At 43.9% G+C, this 27,954-nt stretch overlaps 1 protein-coding gene across 1 annotated transcript; it reads left to right on the top strand.

Annotated features, from left to right (window-relative positions):
• The first annotated feature begins 154 nt into the window (after positions 1-154).
• Positions 155-27,954, top strand: LOC147977529 (uncharacterized). The gene is made up of 14 exons (XM_087545796.1): positions 155-262; positions 499-757; positions 862-1,090; positions 1,201-1,351; positions 1,458-1,664; positions 1,924-2,349; positions 2,472-2,536; positions 18,563-18,614; positions 18,744-19,154; positions 19,273-19,407; positions 19,523-19,683; positions 20,380-20,448; positions 26,495-26,572; positions 27,900-27,954. Exons 1-14 carry the CDS (start codon positions 155-157, stop codon positions 27,952-27,954), a joined length of 2,406 nt encoding a protein of 801 aa, XP_087401922.1.

Genomic DNA, 27,954 nt, shown 5'->3' with positions numbered 1-27,954 from the left:
AGATCTGCGTTGTACAAAGCTCGATTGGATTGCTGTCGGAGAACCAAGAAAGAGCCGACAAGTTAGATTGCTTAGAAATCTGAGCTAACGTTTATTATATCTGTGTAAACATGCTCCTGCTTCTTCTGCTTTTACATCCAGGTGAACCAATAACATGGCTGATGGGCCAAGCCGTGTGCCACTCCATTCACTGGAAATTATGACAGATAATTTCTCTCAGGACCGGGTAATTGGCAGCGGTTCGTACGGAAAAGTTTACCTGGTATGATTAACCATTCTCAATTTCATAAGTATATGATTAGAAATGGCACCGTTTTCTTATATTCGTTTTCTATCATTCTTGTTGAGGAGCAACTTGCATATATATATATATATATATATATATATATATATATATATATATATATATATATGATTTTACAAAAATTAATATTTTCTGCTTTATGGATGCCACATATATCCCTGCAATCAGAGAACTAAACAGTATATGTCCAATAGGGGAAGCGGGAAGATGGTCAAAAACTTGCTGTAAAGATTCTTCACGACATGTCAGGACATGACGATGTGCAATTTGATAAGGAATTTTACAATCTTGCAAATCTGCAACACCAGAACATCGTGCAGTTAGTTGGTTATTGCCATGAAACAAGACGTGAATATTTGCCGTACAACAACAGTAAGGTTCTTGCTGATGTGACAAAGAGGGCGCTTTGCTTTGAGTTTATGGAAAATGGAAGCCTTAGCGACTCTCTTTTTGGTAAATCTGTGATGATGCTTGATTTGTATACGTACGTAGCATGGTAACTTCTCATTTTTTGTATACATGTTTCAAGAATTCTAATATTGTCTCTATTTATATAGACGAATTTAATGGACATGGTTGGCGCACGCGCTACGCTATAATCAAGGGTATTTGCAATGGTTTGAAGTACCTTCACGAGGAACTGAAGCCTCCTATTTTTCATTTTGATCTAAAACCAGCCAACATATTGCTGGATAAGAACATGATCCCGAAAATTGCTGATTTCGGACTGTCCAGATTCTTCAAGGAAGAAAAATCTCATAGCACTAATAGTCCTATAGGAACACAGTAAGCTTTTTCTTCATGTGAACTGTTTTATTTTCTAAGCAGAGAATTCCTATTTGTGTTAGGCACAGGGAATGCCAGTAACATATATACCCGTTGTGTCGTGCTTGCAGTGGGTACTTACCACCGGAGTTTATACATCATCGAATAATCTCAAATAAACTGGATATATTCAGCCTGGGAGTTGTAGTTATAAAGATAATTGCAGGTCCTACAGGCCACTGCAGAAGTGCTGAAATGACCTCTGAGCAATTCACTGAGATTGTAAGAATTACGTCTACCAATTAAGATAAGCCGTATATTTGTCACTGCTAGCGCTCTGTTTTCTTTAATCTAATAAACTAACGTTCGATGTGTTCTGAATTGCCAGGTGCATGGGAATTGGAGGAATAGGCTACAATCAGCAGCGTCCGAGTATTTGTTGGAGTCGTATTCTGAACAAGTAAATATATGCATGGAAATTGCTTTAAGCTGTTTGGAGACCGATCGGCAGAAAAGGCCAACTATAGGGGATATTGTTAATATGCTAACTGAGACAGAGACACAAGAAAACTATCATGGGGCATTAGTTGACCAGGTACGATCAGAAATACCACAATCTTTTTTTCTTTTATGATTGTAGTCGTTTTTATTGTTTTCCCATCCTACAAAAACAAGTGTCAAGCTTGAACATATATATATTACTGATGCTTCTGACCTGAAAATGTTATGCCAATGGCTATTAATTTTTCGTAACTTTGATCGTGGCATAGACGGGTGGTATGATGCACCCCGTCTTTGCTTGCGTCGAAACCATTTTATTGCAGTTAACCTCGTGGCTTTCTTCTTGCATGCAGATCAGCACTTGCGTGGTCAAGGACTCTGAGATGATAGATGTCCATCCCCTCCAGATCCACTTCTGTTTTGGGCCGAATAAGATTATGTCCTGCCCATTTCATGTAGCTAATAACATGGATGATCAGCATGTGTCCGTGAGGTGTGTCACAAAACTCCCGGAGGCAGGCCGTTATCTGAGAGATGTATCCGGTGTTGTGCCACCAAGGTCCACACACACCTTCTTTGTATCGATGAAACAAGTAGAGCAGCCACCGACCAACATGAGCGTGCTTGACATGGTCATAGAGACTATCCTAGGGGAAGTACTGTCGTCGGATGTTTTGTTTGAGACGTATTTTAAGGATGCTAGAAAAGAAATCAGCCGTGGATTTCGTGAGGTTACCCTAAATGCCATCTGTGCAACAACGTGTGAGAAGACATCTGAGGTTTGAATGTGATCAAGTAGATACTAGCTAGGATATTCTCTGATACTTTCTTTCCGTATATTTCACCTTTTCTGTCTTCGGCCTGATACGGCACATGTTTTGATCTACCATGCTTACTTCAGGTCATACTCTGTGAGGGTGATTACGCTGCACTAAGCTCAATGGATGTGCACCCTACAGAGCCTTGGTGAGTTCAAGCTTCTAGCGGTATTTATTGTTTGTTGTGTATACAAAGTGTCATACACTTAATCACTTCAGAAACCAGGCCTTAGCCTTGCATTATAGATAAAGCAACCAACCAAAGATCCATACAAGAAATACGAAGGTAAAGGAAGTCGAGATATTTTACGGTACATCATATTACCGAATTTAAGGAGTATTATTAAGTTGATCCAACAGCCAATATGATTCAACCTTGGAGTTTAGTAATTTCCTATTAGACTCCCCATGACCTTGCATCCTCCTGCTGCATAAACGGTCGTCGATTGGTCTTCGCCTGACCACACTGCGCTACCGTATGCCATAAGCGCTGCTGTGTGCCTCGGCGACCGCTAAGCACCACACAGCACCATTGTGTTTGTCGAGTTCCAAGGTATACACATATAGCTAGCCTCCGACTCTATACGTCCTGCCTCCGACTCTATATGTCCTGCACGAATTCAACTGAAATCATATCCTGTAGCAGTTGCATCTGCTCACGACCGATGCATGCAAAAGAAGGAGATTATTGACGTGGCCAGTATTCTTGAACGGGCGGACCTCTGAAGCCTGGTGTGGATGAACAGATGAGCTGGTGGGGATACAAAACACAATGAGCATACATCCGGCCTCCTCATATCTAGGATGCACATCCCCAATATCAACGCACACACATAAAAATCACGACAGCAAATAGCAAAGCCGTAAAAGACCAACGCTATGTCTAGGCGGATGAAAGGAATGAAAAGCAACATTGATCCACGTCAAGCAGTTGTAGCCACCAAAAATGATGTAAGCGTATATGGCCCAGACATAATATACACAAGCCGTAAACTATGCACACACCAAGCAAATAGCCCATCACGGAGCCATTGATCGCAGGGAGAGAGAATACGTCATCACCGGAATCCCACCCTACAGAAAATCTGGCAATTCCATGCTTCCATCACCAGTGTCTCTCAATGATAAATCTGGACATCCCAGACAATACACCACGAGTTGTCACTGTCCTGTTAAGGCTGTGATTCTCACCGGAAAATTGCCACACACCAGCTTCATATTGCGACGTCACCACCCATGCTACGGCTCAATGCTTCAGCCACCCAAAACAGAGCACCGGTGAGACATGGAAGCGTCCCCCACAACACGAACCTACTAACATCCACTGGCCCACCTCACTGATGCAGCTCCAAGACAATGCTCCCAAGAGAGAAAAAAGACACCATTGACGTCATCGTCTGATCCAAGATTACCGTAACCTAGGGTTTCCCTCGAAGCAGTAGGTAGGTAGATGAGAATGGCATCAACGACACCTTCGACAACGTAATGATGCCCAAAGACGTCGCCATCGTCGGCCCAAAAATAATCCAAGCACGGCTTTCACCGTCCTTCGCGCCGCAGCCAAACAAACCGTCCCATGGCACGCCATCTAGGATAGAACCACACCACCATCACGTGCATTCGCCGAGCCACAAGACGCCACTCGTCGAACCCTGCCGTCACCCGCATCGGAGACACGCCGCTGAGCCCCAATGCAGTGTGATTTCCCAGCCCTTGGGCCGAGTGGCACCACAAAGCGAGCAACACCGGGACACGAGGAAGAGCAACAAAAGATTTGCCTTCGGATCTGTGATAGAAGGTGTATCCAATAGTTTCCTTTGGATATCCTATGAAGACACATTTCTCCGATTTGGGTTCGAGCTTATCAGGTTGAAGCTTTTTCACATAAGCATCGCAACCCCAAACTTTCAGAAACGACAACTTTGGTTTCTTGCCAAACCATAGTTCATAAGGCGTCGTCTCAACGGATTTTGATGGTGCCCTATTTAACGTGAATGCGGCCGTCTCTAGAGCATAACCCCAAAACGATAGCGGTAAATCAGTAAGAGACATCATAGATCGCACCATATCAAGTAAAGTACGATTACGAAGTTCGGACAAACCATTACGTTGTGGTGTTCCGGGTGGCGTGAGTTGCGAAACTATCCCGCATTGTTTCAAATGTACACCAAACTCGTAACTCAAATATTCTCCTCCACGATCAGATCGTAGGAATTTTATTTTCTTCTTATGATGATTTTCAACTTCACTCTGAAATTCTTTGAACTTTTCAAATGTTTTAGACTTATGTTTCACTAAGTAGATATACCCATATCTGCTTAAGTCATCTGTGAAGGTGAGAAAATAACGATATCCGCCACGAGCCTCAACATTCATCGGACCACATACATCTGTATGTATGATTTCCAACAAATCTGTTGCTCTGTCCATAGTACCAGAGAACGGTGGTTTTGTCATCTTACCCATAAGGCACGGTTCGCAAGTACCAAGTGATTCATAATCAAGTGGTTCCAAAAGCCCATCAGTATGGAGTTTCTTCATGCGCTTTACACCGATATGACCCAAACGGCAGTGCCACAAATAAGTTGCACTATCATTATCAACTCTGCATCTTTTGGCTTCAACATTATGAATATGTGTGTCACTACTATCGAGATTTAATAAGAATAGACCACTCTTTAAGGGTGCATGACCATAAAAGATATTATTCATATAAATAGAACAACCATTATTCTCTGATTTAAATGAATAACCGTCTCGCATCAAACAAGATCCAGATATAATGTTCATGCTTAACGTTGGCACCAAATAACAATTATTTAGGTCTAATACTAATCCCGAAGGTAGATGTAGAGGTAGCGTGCCGACCGCGATCACATCGACTTTGGAACCATTTCCCACGCGCATCGTCACCTCGTCCTTAGCCAATCTTCGCTTAATCCGTAGTCCCTGTTTCGAGTTGCAAATGTTAGCAACAGAACCAGTATCAAATACCGAGGTGCTACTGCGAGCATTAGTAAGGTATACATCAACAACATGTATATCACATATACCTTTGTTCACCTTGCCATCCTTCTTATCCGCCAAATACTTGGGGCAGTTCCGCTTCCAGTGACCAGTCTGCTTGCAGTAGAAGCACTCAGTTTCAGGCTTAGGTCCAGGTTTGGGTTTCTTCTCTTGAGTAGCAACTTGCTTGCTGTTCTTTTTGAAGTTCCCTTTCTTCTTCCCTTTGCCCTTTTTCTTGAAACTAGTGGTCTTATTGACCATCAACACTTGATGCTCCTTCTTGATTTCTACCTCCGCAGCTTTCAGCATTGCGAAGAGCTCGGGAATAGTCTTATTCATCCCTTGCATATTGTAGTTCATCACGAAGCTCTTGTAGCTTGGTGGCAGTGATTAGAGAATTCTGTCAATGACGCAATCATCTGGAAGATTAACTCCCAATTGAATCAAGTGATTATTATACCCAGATATTTTGAGTATATGCTCACTGACAGAACTGTTCTCCTCCATCTTGCAGCTATAGAACTTATTGGAGACTTCATATCTCTCAATCCGGGCATTTTCTTGAAATATTAACTTCAACTCCTGGAACATCTCATCTGCTCCATGACGTTCAAAACGTCGTTGAAGTCCCGATTCTAAGCCGTAAAGCATGGCACACTGAACTATCGAGTAGTCATCAGCTTTGCTCTGCCAGACGTTCATAACATCTGGTGTTGCTCCAGCAGCAGGCCTGGTAATTCTTCTGTGCAGCAATGAGGATAATCCTCAAGTTACGAACCCAGTCCATGTAATTGCTACCATCATCTTTCAACTTTGCTTTCTCAAGGAACGCATTAAAATTCAATGGAACAACAGCACGGGCCATCTATCTACAATCAAGCATAAACAAGCAAGATACTATCAGGTACTAAGTTCATGATAAATTTAGGTTCAATTAATCATATTACTAAAGAACTCCCACTTAGATAGACATCCCTCTAATCCTCTAAGTGATTACGTGATCCAAATCAACTAAACCATGTCCGATCATCACGTGAGATGGAGTAGTTTCATTGGTGAACATCACTATGTTGATCATATCTACTATATGATTCACGCTCGACCTTTCGGTCTCCGTTTTCCGAGGCCATATCTGTATATGCTTGGCTCGTCAAGTATAACCTGAGTATTCTGCGTGTGCAACTGTTTTGCACCCGTTGTATTTGAACGTAGAGCCTATCACACCCGATCATCATGTGGTGTCTCAACGGTGCATACTCAGGGAGAACACTTCTTGATAATTAGTGAGAGATCATCTTAAAATGCTACCGTCAATCAAAGCAAGATAAGATGCGTAAAAGATAAACATCACATGCAATCAATATAAGTGATATGATATGGCCATCATCATCTTGTGCTTGTGATCTCCATCTTCGAAGCACCGTCGTGATCACCATCATCACCGGCGAGACACCTTGATCACCATCGTAGCATCGTTGTCGTCTCGCCAATCTTATGCTTCTACGACTATCGCTACCGCTTAGTGATAAAGTAAAGCATTACAGCGCAATTGCAATGCATACAATAAAGCGACAACCATATGGCTCCTGCGAGTTGCCGATAACTTGGTTACAAAACATGATCATCTCATACAATAAAATTTAGCATCATGTCTTGACCATATCACATCACAACATGCCCTACAAAAACAAGTTAGACGTCCTCTACTTTGTTGTTGCAAGTTTTACGTGGCTGCTATGGGCTTAAGCAAGAACCAATCTTACCTACGCATCAAAACCACAACGATAGTTTGTCAAGTTGGTGCTGTTTTAACCTTCGCAAGGACTGGGCGTAGCCACACTCAGTTCAACTAAAGTTGGAGAAACTGTCACCCGCTAACCACCTTTGTGCAAAGCACGTCGGGAGAACCGGTCTCGCGTAAGCGTACGCGTAATGTCAGTCCAGGCCGCTTCGTCCAACAATACCGCCGAACCAAAGTATGACATGCTGGTAAGCAGTATGACTTATATCGCCCACAACTCACTTGTGTTCTACTCGTGCATATAACATCAACACATAAAACCTAGGCTCGAATGCCACTGTTGGGGAACGTAGTAATTTCAAAAAAATTCCTACGCACACGCAAGATCATGGTGATGCATAGCAACAAGAGGGGAGAGTGTGATGTACGTACCCTTGTAGACCGACAGCGGAAGCGTTAGCACAACGCGGTTGATGTAGTCGTACGTCTTCACGGCCCGACCGATCAAGCACCGAAACTACGGCACCTCCGAGTTTTAGCACACGTTCAGCTCGATGACGATCCTCGGACTCCGATCCAGCAAAGTGTCGGGGAAGAGTTCCGTCAGCACGACGGCGTGGTGACGATCTTGTCGTACTATCGTCGCAGGGCTTCGCCTAAGCACCGCTACAATATTATCGAGGATTATGGTGGAAGGGGGCACCGCACACGGCTAAGAATATGATCACGTGGATCAACTTGTCTCTAGGGGTGCCCCCTGCCCCCGTATATAAAGTAGCAAGGGGAGGAGGCCGGCCGGCCCTATAGGCAGGAGGAGTCCTCCTCCTAGTAGGAGTAGGACTCCTACAAGGAGGGGGAAGGAAGTGGGGAAGGAGAAGGAAAGGGGGGCGCCCCCCCCCCTCTCCTAGTCCAATTCGGACCAGGGGGGAGGAGGCGCGCGGCCCACCCTTGCTGCCCCTCTCTCTCTCCACTAAGGCCCATATGGCCCATTACTTCTCCTGGTAGGGTTCTGGTAACCCTCCGGCTCTCCGGTTTTCTCCGAAATCACTCGGAACAATTCCGGTGTCCGAATATAGCCGTCCAATATATCAATCTTTATGTCTCGACCATTTCGAGACTCCTCGTTATGTCCGTGATCACATCCGGGACTCCGAACTAATTTCGGTACATCAAAACTCATAAACTCATAATATAACTGTCATCGAAACCTTAAGCGTGCGGACCCTACGGGTTCGAGAACAATGTAGACATGACTGAGACACGTCTCCGGTCAATAACCAGTAGCGGAACCTCGATGCTCATATTGAATCCTACATATTCTACGAAGATCTTTATCGGTCAAACCGCGTAACAACATACGTTGTTCCCTTTGTCATCCGTATGTTACTTGCCCAAGATTCGATCGTCGGTATCTCAATACCTAGTTCAATCTCGTTACCGGCAAGTCTCTTTACTCATTTCGTAATACATCATCTCGCAACTAACTCATTAGTTGCAATGCTTGCAAGGCTTATGTGATGTGCATTACCGAGAGGGCCCAGAGATACCTCTCCGACAATCGGAGTGACAAATCCTAATCTCGAAATACGCCAACCCAACATGTACCTTTGGAGACACCTGTAGAGCTCCTTTATAATCACCCAGTTACGTTGTGACGTTTGGTAGCACACAAAGTGTTCCTCCGGCAAACGGGAGTTGCATAATCTCATAGTCATAGGAACATGTATAAGTCATGAAGAAAGCAATAGCAACATACTAAACGATCGGGTGCTAAGCTAATGGAATGGGTCATTTCAATCACATCATTCTCCTAATAATGTGATCCCGTTAATCAAATGACAACACATGTCTATGGTTAGGAAACATAACCATCTTTGATTAATGAGCTAGTCAAGTAGAGGCATACTAGTGACGTTTGGTTTGTCTATGTATTCACACAAGTATTATGTTTCCGGATAATACAATTCTAGCATGAATAATAAACATTTATCATGATATAAGGAAATAAAAATAATAACATTATTATTGCCTCTAGGGCATATTTCCTTCAATATGATGATACCTAGATGATCGGATCACTAATGTGCACATGTAACGTTGCCAACAACACTTAAATGGCTAGTCTCAATAGGCAAGTGACGCAAAATGGGCTAAGGGGTTAACAATGTAAAGGCAAGAATGTACAATGATGGGATACCACGATACCAAGATGGTATAGAGGTTATCGTTCTTGCTTACGGTTAGGGTGTCAAATTGGTGAGGTGGTCGATGTCGAGTCCTTGTCGAAGGTGAGCGGCGGTGTTGTCGATGTCGAACCGTTCCTAGGTAGCCGAAACAACCTAGGAAACGGGAAAAACTGCAAACTCAAAATCTCAAAGGAGAATTTCAAATGGTGGCAGCGGAAAGCGTAGGTGGTTCCGGAGTTAGCAATGCGGAAGTGGCGGTGGTGGTTGATGACGAAGCGACCATCTCTAAGTAGCCAAAACACCTTAGGAGACTCAAGTAACCCCTCAAGCAACCACAAATGCTATATGGAACCAAAAGGGTTTGGTTGCGGAAAGCTATAGTGGTTTTGCGGATGATATAGTGGATGGCCGAGGCAAAGATGCTGAAATGCCAAAATTTTGATGAAGTCAAATGGTGTTGGAACCTATCCAGATGGATGGGGGATGTCAATAGCTACTCAACGAGCTAAAGAACGTCAAAATCGGACTCCGGGGGTGAATGTTATGGCCGAAACGGTTTTTGTTGGTGGGCTGATTCGAGGGGGTGCGGGTGCCCAGGGGTCGAGGGAGCGGGCACCCGGGGTGGTCAGCGGGGTTGGACGGGGTGGTCTGGGTGCCCGGGAGTCACGGATTTGGGCGAACATTTATGGGAAAATGGGAGAAATTGGTGGATTTCGTGGAGGGAAAGATGGAGATGGATGGGGGAAGGCAAGATGCACTTGAAACCAGGCAAATCCATGGATCAAATCCAACAAAACCTAATCAAGCGAACAAATCACAAAAAAAATTGGGGCTATTTTTGGTGGGAAATTTTCGTGAGAAACACAACAAAATTAGGCTAGAGAACGAGGGGGGCTCCAATTTCGTGAGATACCATGGCTCATGATACCAAGATGTTGTAGGGTGGAACCCTCGATGGAGATCTTTCACGAATTGGAGGGGAAATCCCCAAGAACACGAAGAACACAAGAGAGGGGAAACACTCAAATTGACTAGATCCAATCACACAAAGAGAGATACAAGGGTCCAAATCCAACACAAGAAGATACAAGAGGTAACTAGTTCATCCCAATCCTATGAGGAGGGAGGTCTTGATGATCTAATGATGGGGATTCTTCCCTAGATGGGGTCTTGATATCCACAAGAGGATCTTCTCCCTTAGGAGGACATGATCTCCAAGGGCAGGAAGATGAGACAAACTCTCTCAATATCTCACATATACTTTGCTATCCCTCTAAATGAGCTAGGGGAGGGGTACTTATAGTCTAGCGACGAAATAATGGAGAAAAGAGGTACAAGGGTCATTTTAACCCAATATGCATGCAGGCATCGTGGGAGGGGTCCGGGCACCCGGGGTAAAGGGGTCCGGGCACCCGGGGGCCGCTGGATGACAAAGCCGGGCACCCAGGGGTGAAGTCCGGGCACCCGGGGGCCGCTGGGATGACGAAGCCGGGCACCCAGGGGTGATGTCCAGGCACCCGGGGTAGCGCCACTTGAGGGTGCGGGCACCCGAGGGTAGGAGTGCGGGCACCCGGGGGGTCGGGGTGCGGGCACCCGGTGGTGAAAGCCCGGGCACCCGGGGTGGTCAGGGGCCGCACCCTTTGGGGGCCGGGGGTCCGAGCACCCGGGGCATAGGAGGCCGTGCAGCCGGGGCGGTCCAAGGTCTCCGGTGCTTCGCGTCTTGGGGTCCCTCTTCCTCCTCCTTCTCCCTTCTTGGATGGTGTAGATGTTCTCTTGTGCTTGAACTCCTCCTCGTCATCGATGAAGCTTCGGTAATACCTATGCATGTACACGAGAGGAATGTCAAGTAGTATACCATCCTCGAAGGGGTCAAGTGAAAACGTGTAAAGGAGATGATTAACCTTTATGTATGTGAAGTAGATGTCGCACGTGTCACTTGCCGAATGGACTCTTGACATGGTGATGTCCGTAGGATGCTCCGCATCTCCTAGGGTTTGCCCTAGCCCAGCCGCATAGACCTTGTAGGGGCTGGTGCACCTGGCCATGCAGACCAGGGTTCCCTCCTACAGCCCATGTTGGCCCCCAAGGCAAGTGGACCTCTGGAACCCTTCGGTACCTCTAGTACACTCCTGGCATACCTCCGAACTTTTCCGACTCCAAATATAGCTTCCCATTTATTAATATTTGCCCCTAGAAGATTCGGGAGCTCCTTGTGATGTCCCGGATCCCATCCGGGACTCCGAACTACTTTTGTACTTCACCGTATGAATATCCCAATACTACCCTAGCATTACCGAACGTTAAGTGTGTGACCCTACGGGTTCGTAAATCATGCACACATGAGCGAGACACCTCTCCGATCAATAATCACTAGTGGGACCTAGATGCCCATATTGATTTTCGCATATTCAATGAAGATCTTCATCGGTTGAATCACGATGTTGAGGATTCAATTAATCCCGTATGCAATTCCTTTTGTCCGGCGATATGTAGGATCAGACTGCCCAGAGCTGGAGCGGTCATTCCAACAAGTTACTTGATATCTCCTTTTTATTAATCCGGTATTCGAACAATAAAGGGTATCCCACACCTGTTTCCCTAGAGGTGATCTTGGGTATCGAACCCACGAGTGGAAGATTCCCTTGAAGCGCTGGTCTCTAGCAAGCTTTTGTCAAAGTGTCAAATCCAACTTTTGACCAGATCAACAAGCAAATTGTGATTCAAACACTTATATTAAAAAGAAGGTATAGTGATGAGGTCTTAATGCTCATAACCATGTATTGGTGTTGGGATAACATATGATATTAGTTTGTGCTTAGGAAGTCACCCATCAAGAGGTGCTTGCTTCGTTTGGGATGGGGATGTGTCCAAATTACACCTTGACCGACATGAGTCCTGCATCAAGAATCAGTTGTCCTACCGAAGGCCCTCTCTATCTCGCGGGGTTGCCCCGATAATTAAGATAATAATATCTGACAAAAGCTTTGGGCGTTCAATGACTACACCTCATGAATCCCCAAGGATATCATCCATGTTACCCAACTAAACCTTACTGTCACCGGTGTTTGATATAAAACTTCACGGTCCCCTTGCCCCTGATCTCACCGGTGCTCAATCTCCATGATTCTGTGTACCTACAGGGATGAAGATCGCGGGCAAGACAAGAGATACTTCACGATGCAATTTTATTTTACACATACAAGACGTTGTGTCAAAGACTTCCATCGACCCCTTCACCAAATTCCTGGGCCTGCAAGTCTCATGCCTCACCACATACCTTACCGGACTACTCACACATGGAGATCAGATCGCGAGAAAAGATCACTGAAGAACACATGTTGAGATTGATTGATTGCAATATGTCTTACAATAGATGCCTTGTGTGATGCACGATTACAAGTATGAACTAGATGAGAGAGGGCTATGATTTCTGAGATGGCTATGGAGGTGAAGATGGCGGCGGCTAGGGTTTGTGGATGAAGATGGTGATGAATGGGTTGTGGTTGTGATCCACGCTCCTCCTTTGCTCGTTCTCTTGACATTTTGACGGGGTCCCCTTAATAAAATTTGTTCAGGTGCACGACCTGCCTTGGTTTCCATGCCAAACGACCGCTCATACGAGCGCGTGCGGTCGCATGGAATGTCGTCTTTCTCCCTGGTGGCCTTCTGACGCCTCCTGGTGATTTGTTTCTTCTCCATTTCCCTTCCTTTCCTTTCTCCCACGTGATATCTTCCCTTTTCAGCCCATTTCCTGTGAAAAAATAGTAAAGAGAGGATTTGTGGAATCCTTTGCATTCATTAGTCATTAATGGCAACATCGGAGCAAATATCTCTCTTTTAATGAAATATGCCGGTTTAAACGAGCTTGAAATGAGTGTAAAAATATCATTCATCATTACTCAGCTTGGGTTTTTCAGTCAATCAATAGATTGTGTAGTTTCTTAGTCTTCTGGTCCACGTCTTCATGACTTATAGAAAGGGTTTCTTTCTTTTACAAGATCATGGAAGCTTCAGAAACCGTCCTAGATCTTCTAGAAACAAGAAACGGCCATACCTAGTTCAATTTTGTTACCGTCAAGTCTCTTTACTCATTTCGTAATACAATATCGCTGTTATCAAACTCATGAGTCAAATCCGTGAAAGCCATTCATGATGTTGTATTACCGAGAGGGCCTAGAGATATCTCAACGTCACACAGAGGGACGAATCCTAGTCTCGATTCATGCAACCGAACAAACACTTTCCGATATATCTGTGGAGAAACTTTATGATCACCCAGTTACAAAGTGACGCTTGATATCCACAAAGTATTCTTCCAGCAATCGGGAGTGGTATGATCTCATGGTCTAAGGAACAGACACTTGACATAAAGCAAGTTGTAGCAAATAAACTAAGTGACACGATCTGATGCGAAGCTTACAGTTGGGTCTATCCATCACAGAATTCTTCTAATGATGTGATGCCATTATCAAATGACAGCTCATGTCTATGATTAGGAAATCTTAACCATCTTTGATCAACGGCCTAGTCTAGTAGAGGCTCACTAGGGACAGGGTGTCTGTTTATCTACCCACATATGTATCTGAGTTTCTGGTCAATACAATTATAGAATGTATTGATAATAAACATTAATCATGAATGGGGAAATATGATAATAACATTTTTATTATTGCCTCTAGGGCATCTTTCCAACAGCAAGGGCTTAGAACACCATTTATGTTAATGGTCGTACTACCACTGGATCTAAGTTGCATCACCCAGATGATTCAGTAGTCATCAAAGGCCCTCCGCTTTAGGACCTGACGAAGGAATAAGAGCTCCAGGTGGTTATATGCTTTCTAGAAGACAAGTTTAAGGAAGATCCCCCCCCCCTTCGTTTCGTTGACTTGACTTTGGGGACAAGCTCGTGAAGCACGAGCACCCTATCGAAGATATCCTGACCTCAGAGAAAGGTTGACTGGCTGGGTGTGGATCACCCTACCAGTGATCGGAGCCAGGTGCATTGTGCACACCTTCGTAAATACGCGCTGAAGGGTGTTGATCACAGTAACAGGCCTAAAATGCATAATGTCGGTGGCCCCAACAACATTGGGAATAAGGGAGATGACCCCAAAATTATTTCAAGACATATCAAGCATCCCAACAAAGAAGTCCTGGCCATCTTGGCCAAGGGTTGAGCCTGTTCTCCAGTATGCCAAGGCTGCCCAAATTTCCACTTAAAAAGAGGAAGGGCGAGGGCCTCATTCTCGAGGGCGTAAATGATAACCCACAAGTATAGGGGACTGCGACAGTCTTCGAGGGTAGTATTTCACCCAAATTTATTGATTCGACACAAAGGGAGCCAAATAATATTTTGACTATTTGCAATTGAGTTGTCAATTCAACCACACCCGGAGAACTAAATATGTGCGGCAAAGTGTCTATTAGCGCGGTAGTATGATAGTTTGATTGCAGTAATAAAAATAGCAATAGTAATAGTAACAGTAGAAGTTTTGTAGTGATTGTAACGGCAGCCACAACAAAAGTAACTTAGCGAAGATCAATATGACAAAAGCGCAGGCATTGAACGAGCGATGGATATTTATGTTGGATGTTGGATGATATTCATCATATAACAGTCATATATCAGTCACACAATAGCTCCAATTCATCAATGTAATGTAGGCATGTGTTCCGTATATACCCATACGTGCTTATAATAAGAACTAGCATGACATCTTTTGTCCTACCCTCCCACGGCAGTGGGTCCATAAGGAAATCTAATGGATATTAAGGCGTCTTTTTAATAGCGAACCGGAATAAAGGATTAAGACATAGTGAACACATGAACTCCTCATACTATGGTCCTCACCGAAAATAATCCAATTATTGTCACCTTAGGGTATGTAGATCATAACACGTATCCACCCTTCTGAGCCCCGAACGGGCTCCAGATTAGCCCTCCCGATGAAGAACAGGAGGTGGCGGTGGCTCCGTATCGTAAAACTTAATGATTCCTTATCTCTGATTTTTTTTCTCCGCGAGACGGTACTTATGGAGTTGGAGTTAGGGCTAACGGAGGAATGTGGACCCACAAGCTCACACGGCGCGCCCCCTGAGCTCGTGGCTCCTGGGTGCCCCCCCTCCAGTAGTTCTCTTCGCCAATATTTTTTACATATTCTGTAAATATTCTTCGTAAATTTTTAGCTCAATATGAGAACTTTTATTTCTACACAAAAATAAGACCATAGCAATTCTGATGAAAATAGCGCCAGTCCGGGTTAGATTCATTCAAATCGCATAAATTAGAGTAGAAAACGGAAGCAAAAGTTTCTGAAAAAGTACATACGTTTGGGAAATATCACTAAGACCCTCAACTCCATGGGCAAGAAATTAGGGGCAAGGGCACCCCCTACTAGGAGCCGCCTCAAAAAACACCTTATTAAAGGCATATGTGTGCTCCTGGATGGCCCACGCTTCTGGAATGAGGGACTCATGCTACTATAGGTCCATCAACACCAATGACAAAAAGTTATCATCACTCACCATTTGGCGACCCGTCAGTGATGACTACCTCATCACTAGCGGACTACCTCACCTGTGAGTGATGACTAGTCATCACTGACCGGTCGGCCATTTGGTCAATGGTGATTGTTGATGGGGCAACACGAAACAAGCTAGTACTGACCGACGGTACACTCTGGGCGGTTGGTGTACTTGTGGTGACCTTGGTAACTAGGGCTGCACTGCTAGCACACTATTCTAGTAGTGCAGCCCCGATTACACTGCCTCATCCAGAGATAGATTACATCACCAACATTGCATTTCATAGCATCACATACAAAACAGTATGAACATTGCATATCATCCCATACACACATACATTTGCATTTCATAGCCTTACATACAAATAGTATCATTATTGCATGTATATCATCAATATTTCATTTCAACATTTTTAACTTGTGTACATGTACATCATTGCCATCGTAAAGTAGATACAACGTACCCATCTCATCTCTTCATGTCTAGACCATAGATCATTTTCAGATATCTAGTTGACCATGACTATCTGGCTTGCTACAAATATGTTTGAATAAGTATATTAACTTGGATGTACATAAATGAAATGGAGATAGCTAGTTTGCAATCGCCATGACTTTATATCATAGGCCCCAATCTAGTGCAATTTTGAGTCGATAGCTGGTGCAATGCTACCAGCTAAAGGCGCTGCCATTGGGTATTTTTGTGCAGTGCAACAAAATTTGAGCAACGTCACCAGCGTCATATTTCTGCCGGACTACACAAACACTCTCTTGAAAGAAAAGTGCTTTGTATAGTACATCTGCATTACACAAAACACTCTTTTGAAACATTTTTGAGAATGAGTGTATCATCCACACATTGTAGATGAGAGAGCCCTCCAAGTACCACCCTGGCCTCCACTACCAAAATATGGCTTGCTGCCTTGGAGCTTTGCTGTCAGAGCATCGGCCACAGTATTAAATAAGAGGGGGAATAGCAGATCATCCAACGGATCGACCCCCCCCCCCCCCCCTCACATTTCTAAAGAGTACTCCTATCTCACTGTTAATGTTACCTCCGTTTACTAGTTACATCATACAACTAGTCCATCTGGTACCTCATCGATAAATTCCAATCTAACGTAGTCAAGCGAAAATTAATGTCTCCCCTCGAGAGCATTTGATCTCACGTAGCACTTTCATGCAAAACCACATTCCCATGGAGGATACTCTTACCACGGATAAACACTGTCCGGTTAGGGTGGATCATCTTGTGGGCCACCCGCACCAATCTGGAGGCAAAACTCTTTACCAGTAACTTAAAGCTGACATTGATCAATGTAATCGGTCTGTATTGCCGAATGCCATCCGCTCCATTCAACTTCGGCAAAAATGTTAACACCCCTTATTTAAGTCTCTTAATATCAATTAGGCCCCGTGTGAAATCATCCAGCAAGCTAAACTTCTGAGGGCCTACCAGCGCCCAGAATTTCCTATAAAAAAATCACCGGAAGTCCATTTTGACAGGGAGCCATGTCCGTCTTAATCTCGTCTAGAGACATGTATTTTCTTGTAGGGAAAATGGAGCCACCAAACTCCTATTATCCATCTCTGATACCCTTCCCTTAATCTTCCACGTTGTTGCCGAGATATGTGCCCATCCAGGTTCTGCAGTCCCGAGAGGCTCGCGGTAGAATTCATAAATCTGGTTCCAGAGCTCCCAGTCATGGGAAATGATTCTGTTCCCACTCCTAAGGTACCAAATCAAACATCTTCTGCTTCTCCCGTTAGCGAGCGCATGAAAGAATGCGGTGCTGGCATCACCCTCCAGAATCCATTGTTATGTTCCCCTCTGCTACCCGTACAACTCCTTGCAGTAAGCTGGGAAGGTTAGATCGTCTTCGATCTCATATCTCCATGCCCATCCATTCATCGAGACACCAACAACACCGGCTTTAAGGTCCATGTTGGGACTTCGGCCACTAAAGCCTTTTTCTCTAGATTCTACCTACATTCACTCCCCAACCACTGAGGTGATGTCGTAGGCGTCGAATGCTATGTTGCCAACCATTGATCTTGTGCCATAACGGCCCATAACAGTGGGGTGGCCTCTCCATTGCCTGCCACCAAATGTCAGTGACCCTCTCCACAAAACCAGGCTGGAGGAGCCATTGTTTCTAAAAGAAGAAACGCCTAGGGGTCTGCCTTTCTTCCTCCCCGGAGGCTAACTACAATGGACAACTAGAACAATGATCGGTCATGAGAACTGTAAATAAAAAAAATAAGTGCATAACGTGTCATCCAGCTATTGCGCGTGGAACAATGTTCACCTTTGTAGTTTTCTTATTGGATGCGGATTTGGTGAACATGGTTCCACGCGCACCCCTTATGAATAGTAAATTCAAAAATACTAGAAAAGTTAAAAAAATCTGAATATTTTTTCTAACATACTTAGTCAACCGATATACCCGTGTTTGAATTTTCAGAAAGCAATTACATCGTTATTATTCTGGGCAAAAATGAAAAAAAGAAGCTATATTAAGAAACACTATTTAATGTACAGTAAGGTCCCAATTGTAGTTTCTTCACTAAGAATACTACTGGTGTCAATATTTTTCTGAAAATTCACACGTGAGTAGAATGGTCGACCGAGTTTGTTATCCGAAAATTTTAGATATTTTTCAATTTTCCTTTGTATTTTTCCTTATTCCCCTACCATGTTTCCTCATGTGACGCAGGATTTTGGCAGCCTATTACAAATGGCTTGTCATTTGGAACTACAAGACCCAGGTATATACGTAGGATGGAGCCGTATTCTTCTTGGGATGCATTGATGGGCTGGCCCTCACATCATATATTACGCATTGAAAAGTAAGATGTTCAAGAGTTTCAATTGTATCGATATTTTGTGCGATGCAGACAAGAATTAGGGAGCATGGATTCTACCCTGGTTTGACTCATGCCATCAGAGCGCTTAGCTCCGACTACGGTGGGTTCATCGCTTCCGTTAGGTTCATCGCACAGTCGACGGAGCAATTGTTCGTGGTGGGTGATGGGCATGGGTACATCCACGTGTATGAATGCATGTCAATGAAGAGAGTCAAGGAATTCAAAGCTCACGGTCGTGCGGTCACCTCATTCACCGTTCACCCGACTGAACCATTTCTGTTATCAGCATCTGATGACCAGCTGATTAAGCTTTGGAACTGGAAGGAGAGCTGGGTTTGCATTCGGATATTCACTGGGCACTCGGACCGGGTAAACCAAGTCATGTATAATCCGCATGATGTCAACACGTTTGCCAGTGTTTCCAAAGATGGCACAATGAAGGTTAATTATTAGTCCTTTTTCTTTCGTGCTCGTGCCTATAATGTTTTCTTTTTCTTTGAAGGGAGGCCTATAATGTTGTTTGTCCGTATAATATAATTTATTTATTTCTCATTCACAGGTCTGGAGAATTTTATTTCCCATTCATGTCATCAGCCTCAAGTGCGAAGAGGGACAAGCATGTGTTGATTACTATCCCACGGGTGGTGATCAGCGGCACTACATTGTTACAGGATCAGAACATGGGACGGCACGCGTATAAATACTAGATCATTTTCTTAATTCAACAAAAAAATATGATATCAGATGTATCGCGTGGTTGCATGCCGCACATCTCAAATTAACGTCTCTCCTTCATTTTCTAATATCAGATCTGGGATTTGCAAACACAGACATGTATCCGTGAAATCAAGGGGCTCAACCGATACAGTGAACAAAATGCTGGTGTGATGGATTACCTCCCAGATCGTCCAGTGTTGGCTACCGCGTCAGGTGCCACAGGTGTTTCTCTCCACGACCTCACTACCTACAGGTATTACAGCACCCGCTACAATATATTGTGACTTCGTGCCTCCTCAGGCATAGTTTTTTTGTCGGGTCCCTGTACTAAAGACACACAAGTGATGGCCATAGTACTAAAGAAACACGAGTGATGACCATAGTAAGAGCAAGTCTAATACGATACAATCAACACGTTGTGAGGATTAAAATGTTGTATTCTTGCTGAGTTAGATGAGAGAGAAGAGGAGCGAGAAGCGAAGCGGGTTGTACATTAAAAACCAGCTGCAACACCGGCTCCAAGAATTATTGCCAAAATGTATGGTGGGCCATGTACTAGTAAAGTAGTACTATTAAGTAACTAGCTACTATATTTGGCTATTAAGTTGACTATATATGACATGGCAAGTTTATGTAGCCGGTTGCTGGCTATACTATTAACCATACTCTAAATAAATGTGCTTGTCGAATCTCTTCTGATCACATGTGCATGAGGAAAGTTTCAATTTGGATCCGAATCAACCTGGCAGAAAGCAGGGAATGCAAAAGTAACACTCTAACTACCAGCTTGCTTTTCAGTTGAAATCCTTATATAAAACCAGAGGATCCGAGCATGGCTCCACCATTCCCCTCTCTTCTTTTGTTTTTTGTTTTGTTTTATGATGTAGAGTATACATGGCTAAATTATGTATGCATGTTGGAATTAATAGTAGGATTCATAATTTTGTAGGTGCCAAAGAACGCTTCATTTTGGTCTTGGCAGTGTTTTATGTTTTGCATACATCAAGGGCACAAGAAGGTAACGATGTTTTTTAAACGCCCTGTATTTTACTACTCCCTTCATTTTTGTATACAAGGCCACAAACTCGGATTACAGGTACCAATGTAAAATTTAATGCATGCTTTATAAGTCAACTTTTTTTCTTATTTACTTGGATCATTAATACTTCGCATGCATGCAAAGAAACTGAATGATGGAAGTAGATGACTGTCATTATGACTGCATGCATGCAAGTATTAAACAGGTTGTTAGTATGAGAAACTACCATTAATTTAGCCTCGATTACTGTTGGTGGCCTTATATAAATGCAAAATGTATATTTCATAGTGGCCTTGTATATAAAAATAGAGGGAGTACCACACATCTTCTTTTCAACCTTTTAGTGGGAACAAAGTGGGATAATCCTACGTGAGAATAGCATCGCCACAGGAGTAGATAACATCCTAACAAACTAAAGCCGTCTTGTCCATGGGGATGATCCTAGTACTCCTAGCCAAATGTGTGAACATCCAAGCTCAATAAGCCCCTTGAGGGAAAGAAGTGCTAAGGGCATCTTTGGACCCTCAAACTGCCCGCAACCGTCCGGACTACGCCGTTAGGACGTGTTTAGCCATTCAAAGTGGGTCCGCATCGGTCCGCCGACCTGTTCAGACGCACTTTTTTCCGGAAAGACGAAACAAACTACGGGGCTTTACACGAGTCTAGACAGCAACCACGTAGGACTCTGACACCACTGGCCCACACAAAGCCCCTCCTAGATCCCACATCCCCATCCTCCCATCTTTCTCTGCATCCACTTTCTCACTTGCTTCCTCTGCTGTTCCACCAGCCCGCCGCACCCTTCCCTGAACTGGACGACTCCGTATCCTCCAACACTACACCCAGGCTTCATGCCGCTTTTCCACACCTCCCCTCCATCCGCCGCACAGGTACCATCCGACCCTACGGTACTACGTACTAAGCCTGACAAGTGTTTATTGAAATGCATGTGCTAATTTGTTTTATCCCTTCTTCTTTAAAACAATGTGTTTAGATATGAAGTACATATATGAGCACTATGTTGAGTCGTTGGATGGCTTGTCCGACAAAAGACTCCACAGATGAGACACCGATGATGCAGGCGGTCAGACGCGAAGCGTGCCGAAGAGCATGTTGTCAAATTCTATGGATCGACCCAGGGTCATCGAGTGCTCAACCGCAACAGGCGTGCGGCCATTTGATGCTGTTGGACGACTACCTTGCCCTCGATACCTATTCGCCGATATTTTTGGTTGGCTCTTTTGGATGTGAAAAATGTCTTCGATCGGCTCTATGGCGTCCGGCCCTTTGATGATTACTTCATCTTAAAGAAGGATGTCGTGGGAAGGATATGGTTCTCTAGTTACCAGAAGTGCACGACTGCACTATAGATGCTTGCTTATGGCACTGCCGCTAATTCATGGGATGAATACCTATAGATGTGTAAGAGCAATGCGGAGATGACATGGTAAGATTTCCTACTGTCGTGGTCTCAGTGTTTGGACCTCAGTACCTGAGAGAACCAACTGTCGTAGACACAGACAGGATCTTGGCAATGTCTAAAGCTAGATGGTGGCCAGGTTTGTTTGGATCTCTTGACTTCATGCATCGGAGATGGAACAATTGTCTTGAAGCTCTACAAGTCAAATTTCAAGATCATTTTGGCCAAAGACAAGAAGCAGCTAGAAAGGATATTGAGAGGGCATTTGCAGTTCTGCAAGTATGTTGTGCAGTTGTTCGTGGACCTACTAAACAATGAGATCCGGAGACCTTTTGGGAGGTGATGACATGTTGTGTAATCATGCACAACATGATCGTGGTGGATTAGGGTGAGGATGTTATCGTAGCTCTTCAATTTAATAACATGGGTAATCCTATCGTACTGTCAGAGCAAAATCTAGCCAAATTTGATGAGTTTGTTCAAATGTATCAACACATTCAACATCGAGCAACTCATATGCAACTGAACTAAGATTTGATTGAGCAACCCTGTGCAGTTAAATAGGACAAGTAATACGAATGTTCTATTACAATCTTAATACTTTGTTGGATAGTGATATTTAATTAGAACTACTACTGCATTTAAGCATTTGCTTTAGTTAAACTGGAACTGGATATTCAGCTATTTTGAGCTTGTAGACTCCAAAAAAAAAATGGAGGCTGATGTATGCGGCTAGCTTTGGATGGGGCATACTCATCGGTCATTTTTTTAGAGCTAGACGGAAATTTATAACTCCGGTGTAACACTTCGTGTAGCTTCTGCTTTTCTGCGCCGAAATCCATGCAACCGATCGGGGCGTTATTTCTCAAGATGCAACCTAGCATTTTGCTATATGTCTTGGCCGCACCATCTGGGGCGATGGGATCTCCTTTTGGGCCAACTTACGTTATTATAATGATACCTTCATGAAGCTTGTTCGGTTCCCTAGCCTTATGACTGCTCTTGTTGCTGGAGGCGGTGCTAGATGAAGCCCCATCGGTGTGGCTCGTTTCTCCTCGCCCAGTGGGTGGTTCCTCATGTTGGCCGTCGCCCATCTCGACGTCAGGGGCTACTCTCAACATCAGGGTTGTTGTAGTTGAGTTCCTTTTCAGATGATGCTCTGGCGTGGGGATCCATTCATCGAACTGCAAAATTGACAAAGAGTTATTATTGAGTGGAAATTTTGGCATGACCCTTGATAAAAGGGAAAAAAAAATTTGCCACTCTCGATTTTGCCAATTTTTCTTATGCCAGTTCAGATTTTGACATTTCACTTTTGCCACTCTTAGTTTTGGATAATTATCACAATTGTCATTCCTGTGCTGGTGGAGATCTAGTGGTCAACAAAATTGTCGGGATAGAGTGGGAACATGACGGTGACCCCGCGGTGGCGCCCTCTCGAAAGCCATGCAAGCACGGCAGGTGAGCACGCGGTGGTGGCGGCGCAAGAGGCGAGCACGCATGGTCGGTGAGGTCTAACGGCTCGCGGCGCACGGCGGCGATGGGCGATTTCACTGAGCGGGGGCATGGTTTGAACAAAAGGCGTCTAAGGTAAGGTAGATGGGGGGCCGGTAATTTTGGGATCGGACCTACATGGCGGGCGGGACAGCCGCAAATGCCTGGCGCAGCGGGCCCACTACCGCACCCACCACCCCAAATATCTGACATGGCGGTCCACCTAGCACGCCCGCCACAACAACTTTTTTTGAATGTCACAATGCTTCTACGCAGTGATTATCGATCCGATCCACACATTATATATGTCTATATAGTACAAAATAACATTCATATAAAGACATTAGAATTAAGTTGTTAATGGATTCTACTGACGGTCTTCACATGAATTTTGGTTATCCTCTTCCTGGTATGAACTATTGTCCTGTTCTGACTCAGTCTTGACCATGGTGCAATGTCATCACTAGGCAATGTTGATCTTTTTCTTCTCGGTACATGTTTGATGCCTCGTTGTTCTTCCGCGGGGTAGTCGTCTAATTGGTCATAGTCCTCCTCATCATTGACTTCGTCCATTCCGACGATACTCCTCTTTCCTCTTCAGTAGACCACACGGCTAGGCTTAATTGGGTCTTTTATGTAGAAGCATTGACAATCTTATTGCAAGCACGTTCGTGGACTCATTTTGTGGTGGTATAACCATGGTAGTGAAATAATCGTCTTCTTAAAGTACTTGGTTCGCCCATCTAACATGGAACATGGGGCATATCCGCGTACCTTAGTTCCCAAATCTCTTTGATTCTGTTGTAGTGTTCCTTCTTTTCATTAGCGGTGTATGCATGTAGTGTCACCCCTAAATTCTGGTACACACCTTTTACCTTGTCTCTGGCCTCCGTATAGAATATGTATCCGTTGATGTCATAGGCTTGGTATGTGGTCACATTCAATGCGGATCCCGATGCCAAGGAGAACAGCTCAGTAGCTCTTTCATCATCTTCTCACAATGGATTTTCCCGCACGTATGTCTTGAACAAACCTGCAAACTTTTTGTTGTGCTCAGTTGTTAGTTGCACATCGGAGCGGTTTATCCCGCGTTTCCTGTATTCAGTTTTCAACCGCAACATGTGCTTCCTAGCATATGGGTTGACACACTTAATGTGTTGTAACACCACAGTGTGAGCTCTTATGAAGTCGGGCTCTCGGTTGGGATCGTCAAAGGTCACATGCAAATTCTTTCTCCTTTTCTTGTGACCTACGCCCTTTAGCCGGCCAATGTGCTTATTCTTGGGCATGCCCAAAGGTTTGTCGACTTCAAGGTAGTCTATGCAAAACAAAATAACCTCTATAGATAGAAATCACTGGACGATGCTTCCGTCTTGATGTGACCTGTTATGAACATATCGTTTGAGTATCCCATTTGACCTTTAGAAGGGGAACATGTTGTGGATGAATACTGGTTCTAGGTCTATGATGTTTCCGATAATGTGGACAAGCAGATGCACCATGATGTCAAAAAATGAGGGTGTGAAGTACACCTCAAGCTCACATAGTATGACAACAATCTCTTCTTGCAGTTTCGACACGTCCATCCATCATTCATTCTTGTTCCTCGTCATTGTCCGTTCCTTCAAATGACATCCCATCCACACCATGACTTGCCCATGTCGTATAACCGGGCATAAAACAACTAGGCAACAAGTTCTTATGCAACTCTCCTGGTTCACTTGAGTACATAACATCATTCTCGCAAACAACACACAGACAACATATTTTCTTGGAACTCTTTTTTTTACATATTCCTCCGCAAAATGTAAGAACTCTATCAAAACATTAAAATTATCATTGGACACACATGGTATAGAGTACATCCTACTATGTTCCAACATTCCACGCCAAAACCTGCAACATATATACATATATAACATAATAAATTATTATTCGATCTAAGAATATGGAAAATTAGAAAATTCGGCACGACCTTTGCTAAAAATGGGAGATATTGAGTGACATCAACCCGACGAAACAAAAATTAATCAACATTTCGATGTGATTTGGCACTTTCATTTGTATTCCCTGAAAATTTTCAACAAAAGCATCCGATCAACCGAATGTTGAATCGCCGAACACGTCCACCGCACCACACACCAACAATCAAGTACGCATGCATGCTCATACATACACACGATGTTGAATTTAGAAAAGAATTCTCACCTAAAACGTGTCTCCTCGTCTCTCCGATGTAGCGTGTTCGATCGATCAGAAGAAATCAAGAACTGAGAGCTGTGGTGTATGATCAATGGTGAGAGGAGTAGCAGGAAGAGGAAGAAACTAGGGAGTGGAAGCCACTGAACTAGGAAGCAAACATTACACATGATTTTATCACTGGCGGGCGGCAGGAATTGCCCACCACTGCTAAGTGACGTGGAAAACATCCTCGCGCGAGAATTTTTTGTGGCGGGCACCAATTAGGGCCCGCCACATTTATTCAACCTACCACTAGCGGGCGATGTAGAGGACCAGCCACAGCTATGTTCTGCTAAAATTTGGTTTCAAACGATGATAGCTAGTGGCGGATGCTAGTTACTGCTTGCCACTGCTTGGTCATTTACCTGTGGCGGGCAGCAGCTAGGGCCCGTCACAGCTGAGTTACGCAAGCAATCCTCGTCCGGGAGATTGTACCTGTGGCGGGGGTTGAATTTTGTCCACCACAGTTACGTTGTTAGCTCTGGCGGGCACTGTTTGGTACTCGTCATTGCTTATTTAAAAAAATAAATGTGGCGGGTGACCTACACTGCCCGCCACTCACTGGGGTTCAGCTATAAGCCCTTTCCCAGCAGTGTAGTGGTAGCCTCAAAGCTTGGTTGCGATCTTGCGTCTGATACATATGTCTCCTATTTGAAGTTATTAAGTCCAAAAATAGTATTCCATAAACGAGTTTTACAAAACAACAACTGAAAACTGATTTTGTAAACTTGTTCCATATAGCAGATATCCTAACAACCACTCAAGCGTGGGATAGCATAGTAGGAAGGTTTTTTAATTCGGCATGGGGATTTTTCTTCACAACGTTATTTCACAGTTCATAGTACTGACCATAGTAACATATCTATGTAGCCTTGCCATTGGACATATGTCCGGTGTTGCAATGGTGGAAATCGATGAATTTTCTAAGAACGTCCTGCCTCCTGCAAGGTAATTGAGGAATGGAGGAACATAAAGCTTGAACGAGATGGAGCATGAATTGCGTGTTTGAGTTATGCCAATGCAAAATTGGTGTAGAGATTGTTCTCAGTGGTGTTATTCAGTTATGTGATTAGCATTGTTTATCATATTGTAGAAGTAGTACATATTTTTCCTATGTACATTGCAGTATGTTCCGATCAGAGAAACGTGGGTTCCCTCAAAATTTACATTTCTTCATCAGTTTCTGATTTTAAAATTGGTATGAACCTTGCACATTTCTTCATGAGTTTCTTATTTTTAATTTGTTATGAACTTTGCGCTTTCCTGTGGATCCTTTTCCCCGCATAACGCATGGAATTTGTACGAAACGCGGACCCCCTGTCACCTCTCTGTAGATATTTTGGAGTGAATGGTGTGAAAGCAGAGCATTATTTAAGGTCGACGGGAGTGAGTGGCGCTCGTTCAGGAGTGAATAGGCTTGGTGCAGGAATATTTGAGGAACATGGTTTTCTTTCAGTTTTGCATTCTCACTAGTCCCAGTGTTGCTGTTGTTGCTTGATTGATGGCAAACAATTGCCTCGATTTCAATCCAAAGTTGCTCGGGTTAGCATCGCTAAGCTACCACCACTATCGCTCCATAGAATTGCATGGACATTCAGTTAATATATCCAAAAACTGAGGAGCCATTGCTCACTCTACAACGGTGTCATAAAAACTTCCAAGCAAGACTGCAAGTACATACTGATCGATGATCCAATTTTTAAGCGACAAAGTTAGACGAGAGATATTTGGGCGGCATCGTTCTGTCTGACCTCTCCGCCATTCAAATCACCAGATATATCCGAGATACCTTTAGCTGCTGAAATGCACATATGCAACCATCCATCTTCTGTCAGTCACTCTGTTAGTGTAGAGTGCATTTCTGTCTTAGGCTATTGATAATAATCTAGAGCAGAGTATAATTCATTTCTATGATTACCACTACATAGTACATTGCTACAAGTAGTACATAAAGAATGCATGAGGCATAACCTTAAGAGAGAAACCCCAATAAGAGGGAAATACATGGAAGCACAAGACTTTAATTTGCAGGGCTCCACAGTAATCAAGCTTTCTCCCGCTTTATCAGCAGATCACCAATACAAAAGGATCCGCTACATTCATTCAGTTCAACAATGAATAACGGAAGCTCACAAAATAAAAATGAATTGTCCAATGTGATGTTTTAAAGTACCAGCATGTATACATAATAAGGGGTGTAATGTTGAATACACTATGAGTTTGTCCACAATGGTACCCATATTATACTTGACCGTATCGTGTCATTTATCAACAGATGGTTGAAACCCATGGTATCCTACAGCTGCATCTACTGGACAAATGCAATCTGA

Source organism: Triticum urartu, chromosome 3A, assembly GCF_056163025.1.
Source record: "Triticum urartu cultivar PI428250 chromosome 3A, HENAU_Tu73, whole genome shotgun sequence".
In the NCBI taxonomy this organism is placed as follows: Eukaryota; Viridiplantae; Streptophyta; class Magnoliopsida; order Poales; family Poaceae; genus Triticum; species Triticum urartu.
The sequence above is the reverse complement of the archived record's forward strand: the minus strand, read 5'-3'. Positions and strand labels throughout refer to the sequence as shown.

Excerpts from the sequence above, each read along its gene's own strand:
- LOC147977529 (XM_087545796.1), top strand. The coding sequence starts at position 155 with ATGGCTGATGGGCCAAGCCGTGTGCCACTCCATTCACTGGAAATTATG. Across the intron at positions 263-498 it reads CGTACGGAAAAGTTTACCTG|GGGAAGCGGGAAGATGGTCA; the intron begins GTATGATTAACC and ends TATGTCCAATAG. Across the intron at positions 26,573-27,899 it reads AACGTCCTGCCTCCTGCAAG|ATGGTTGAAACCCATGGTAT; the intron begins GTAATTGAGGAA and ends ATTTATCAACAG.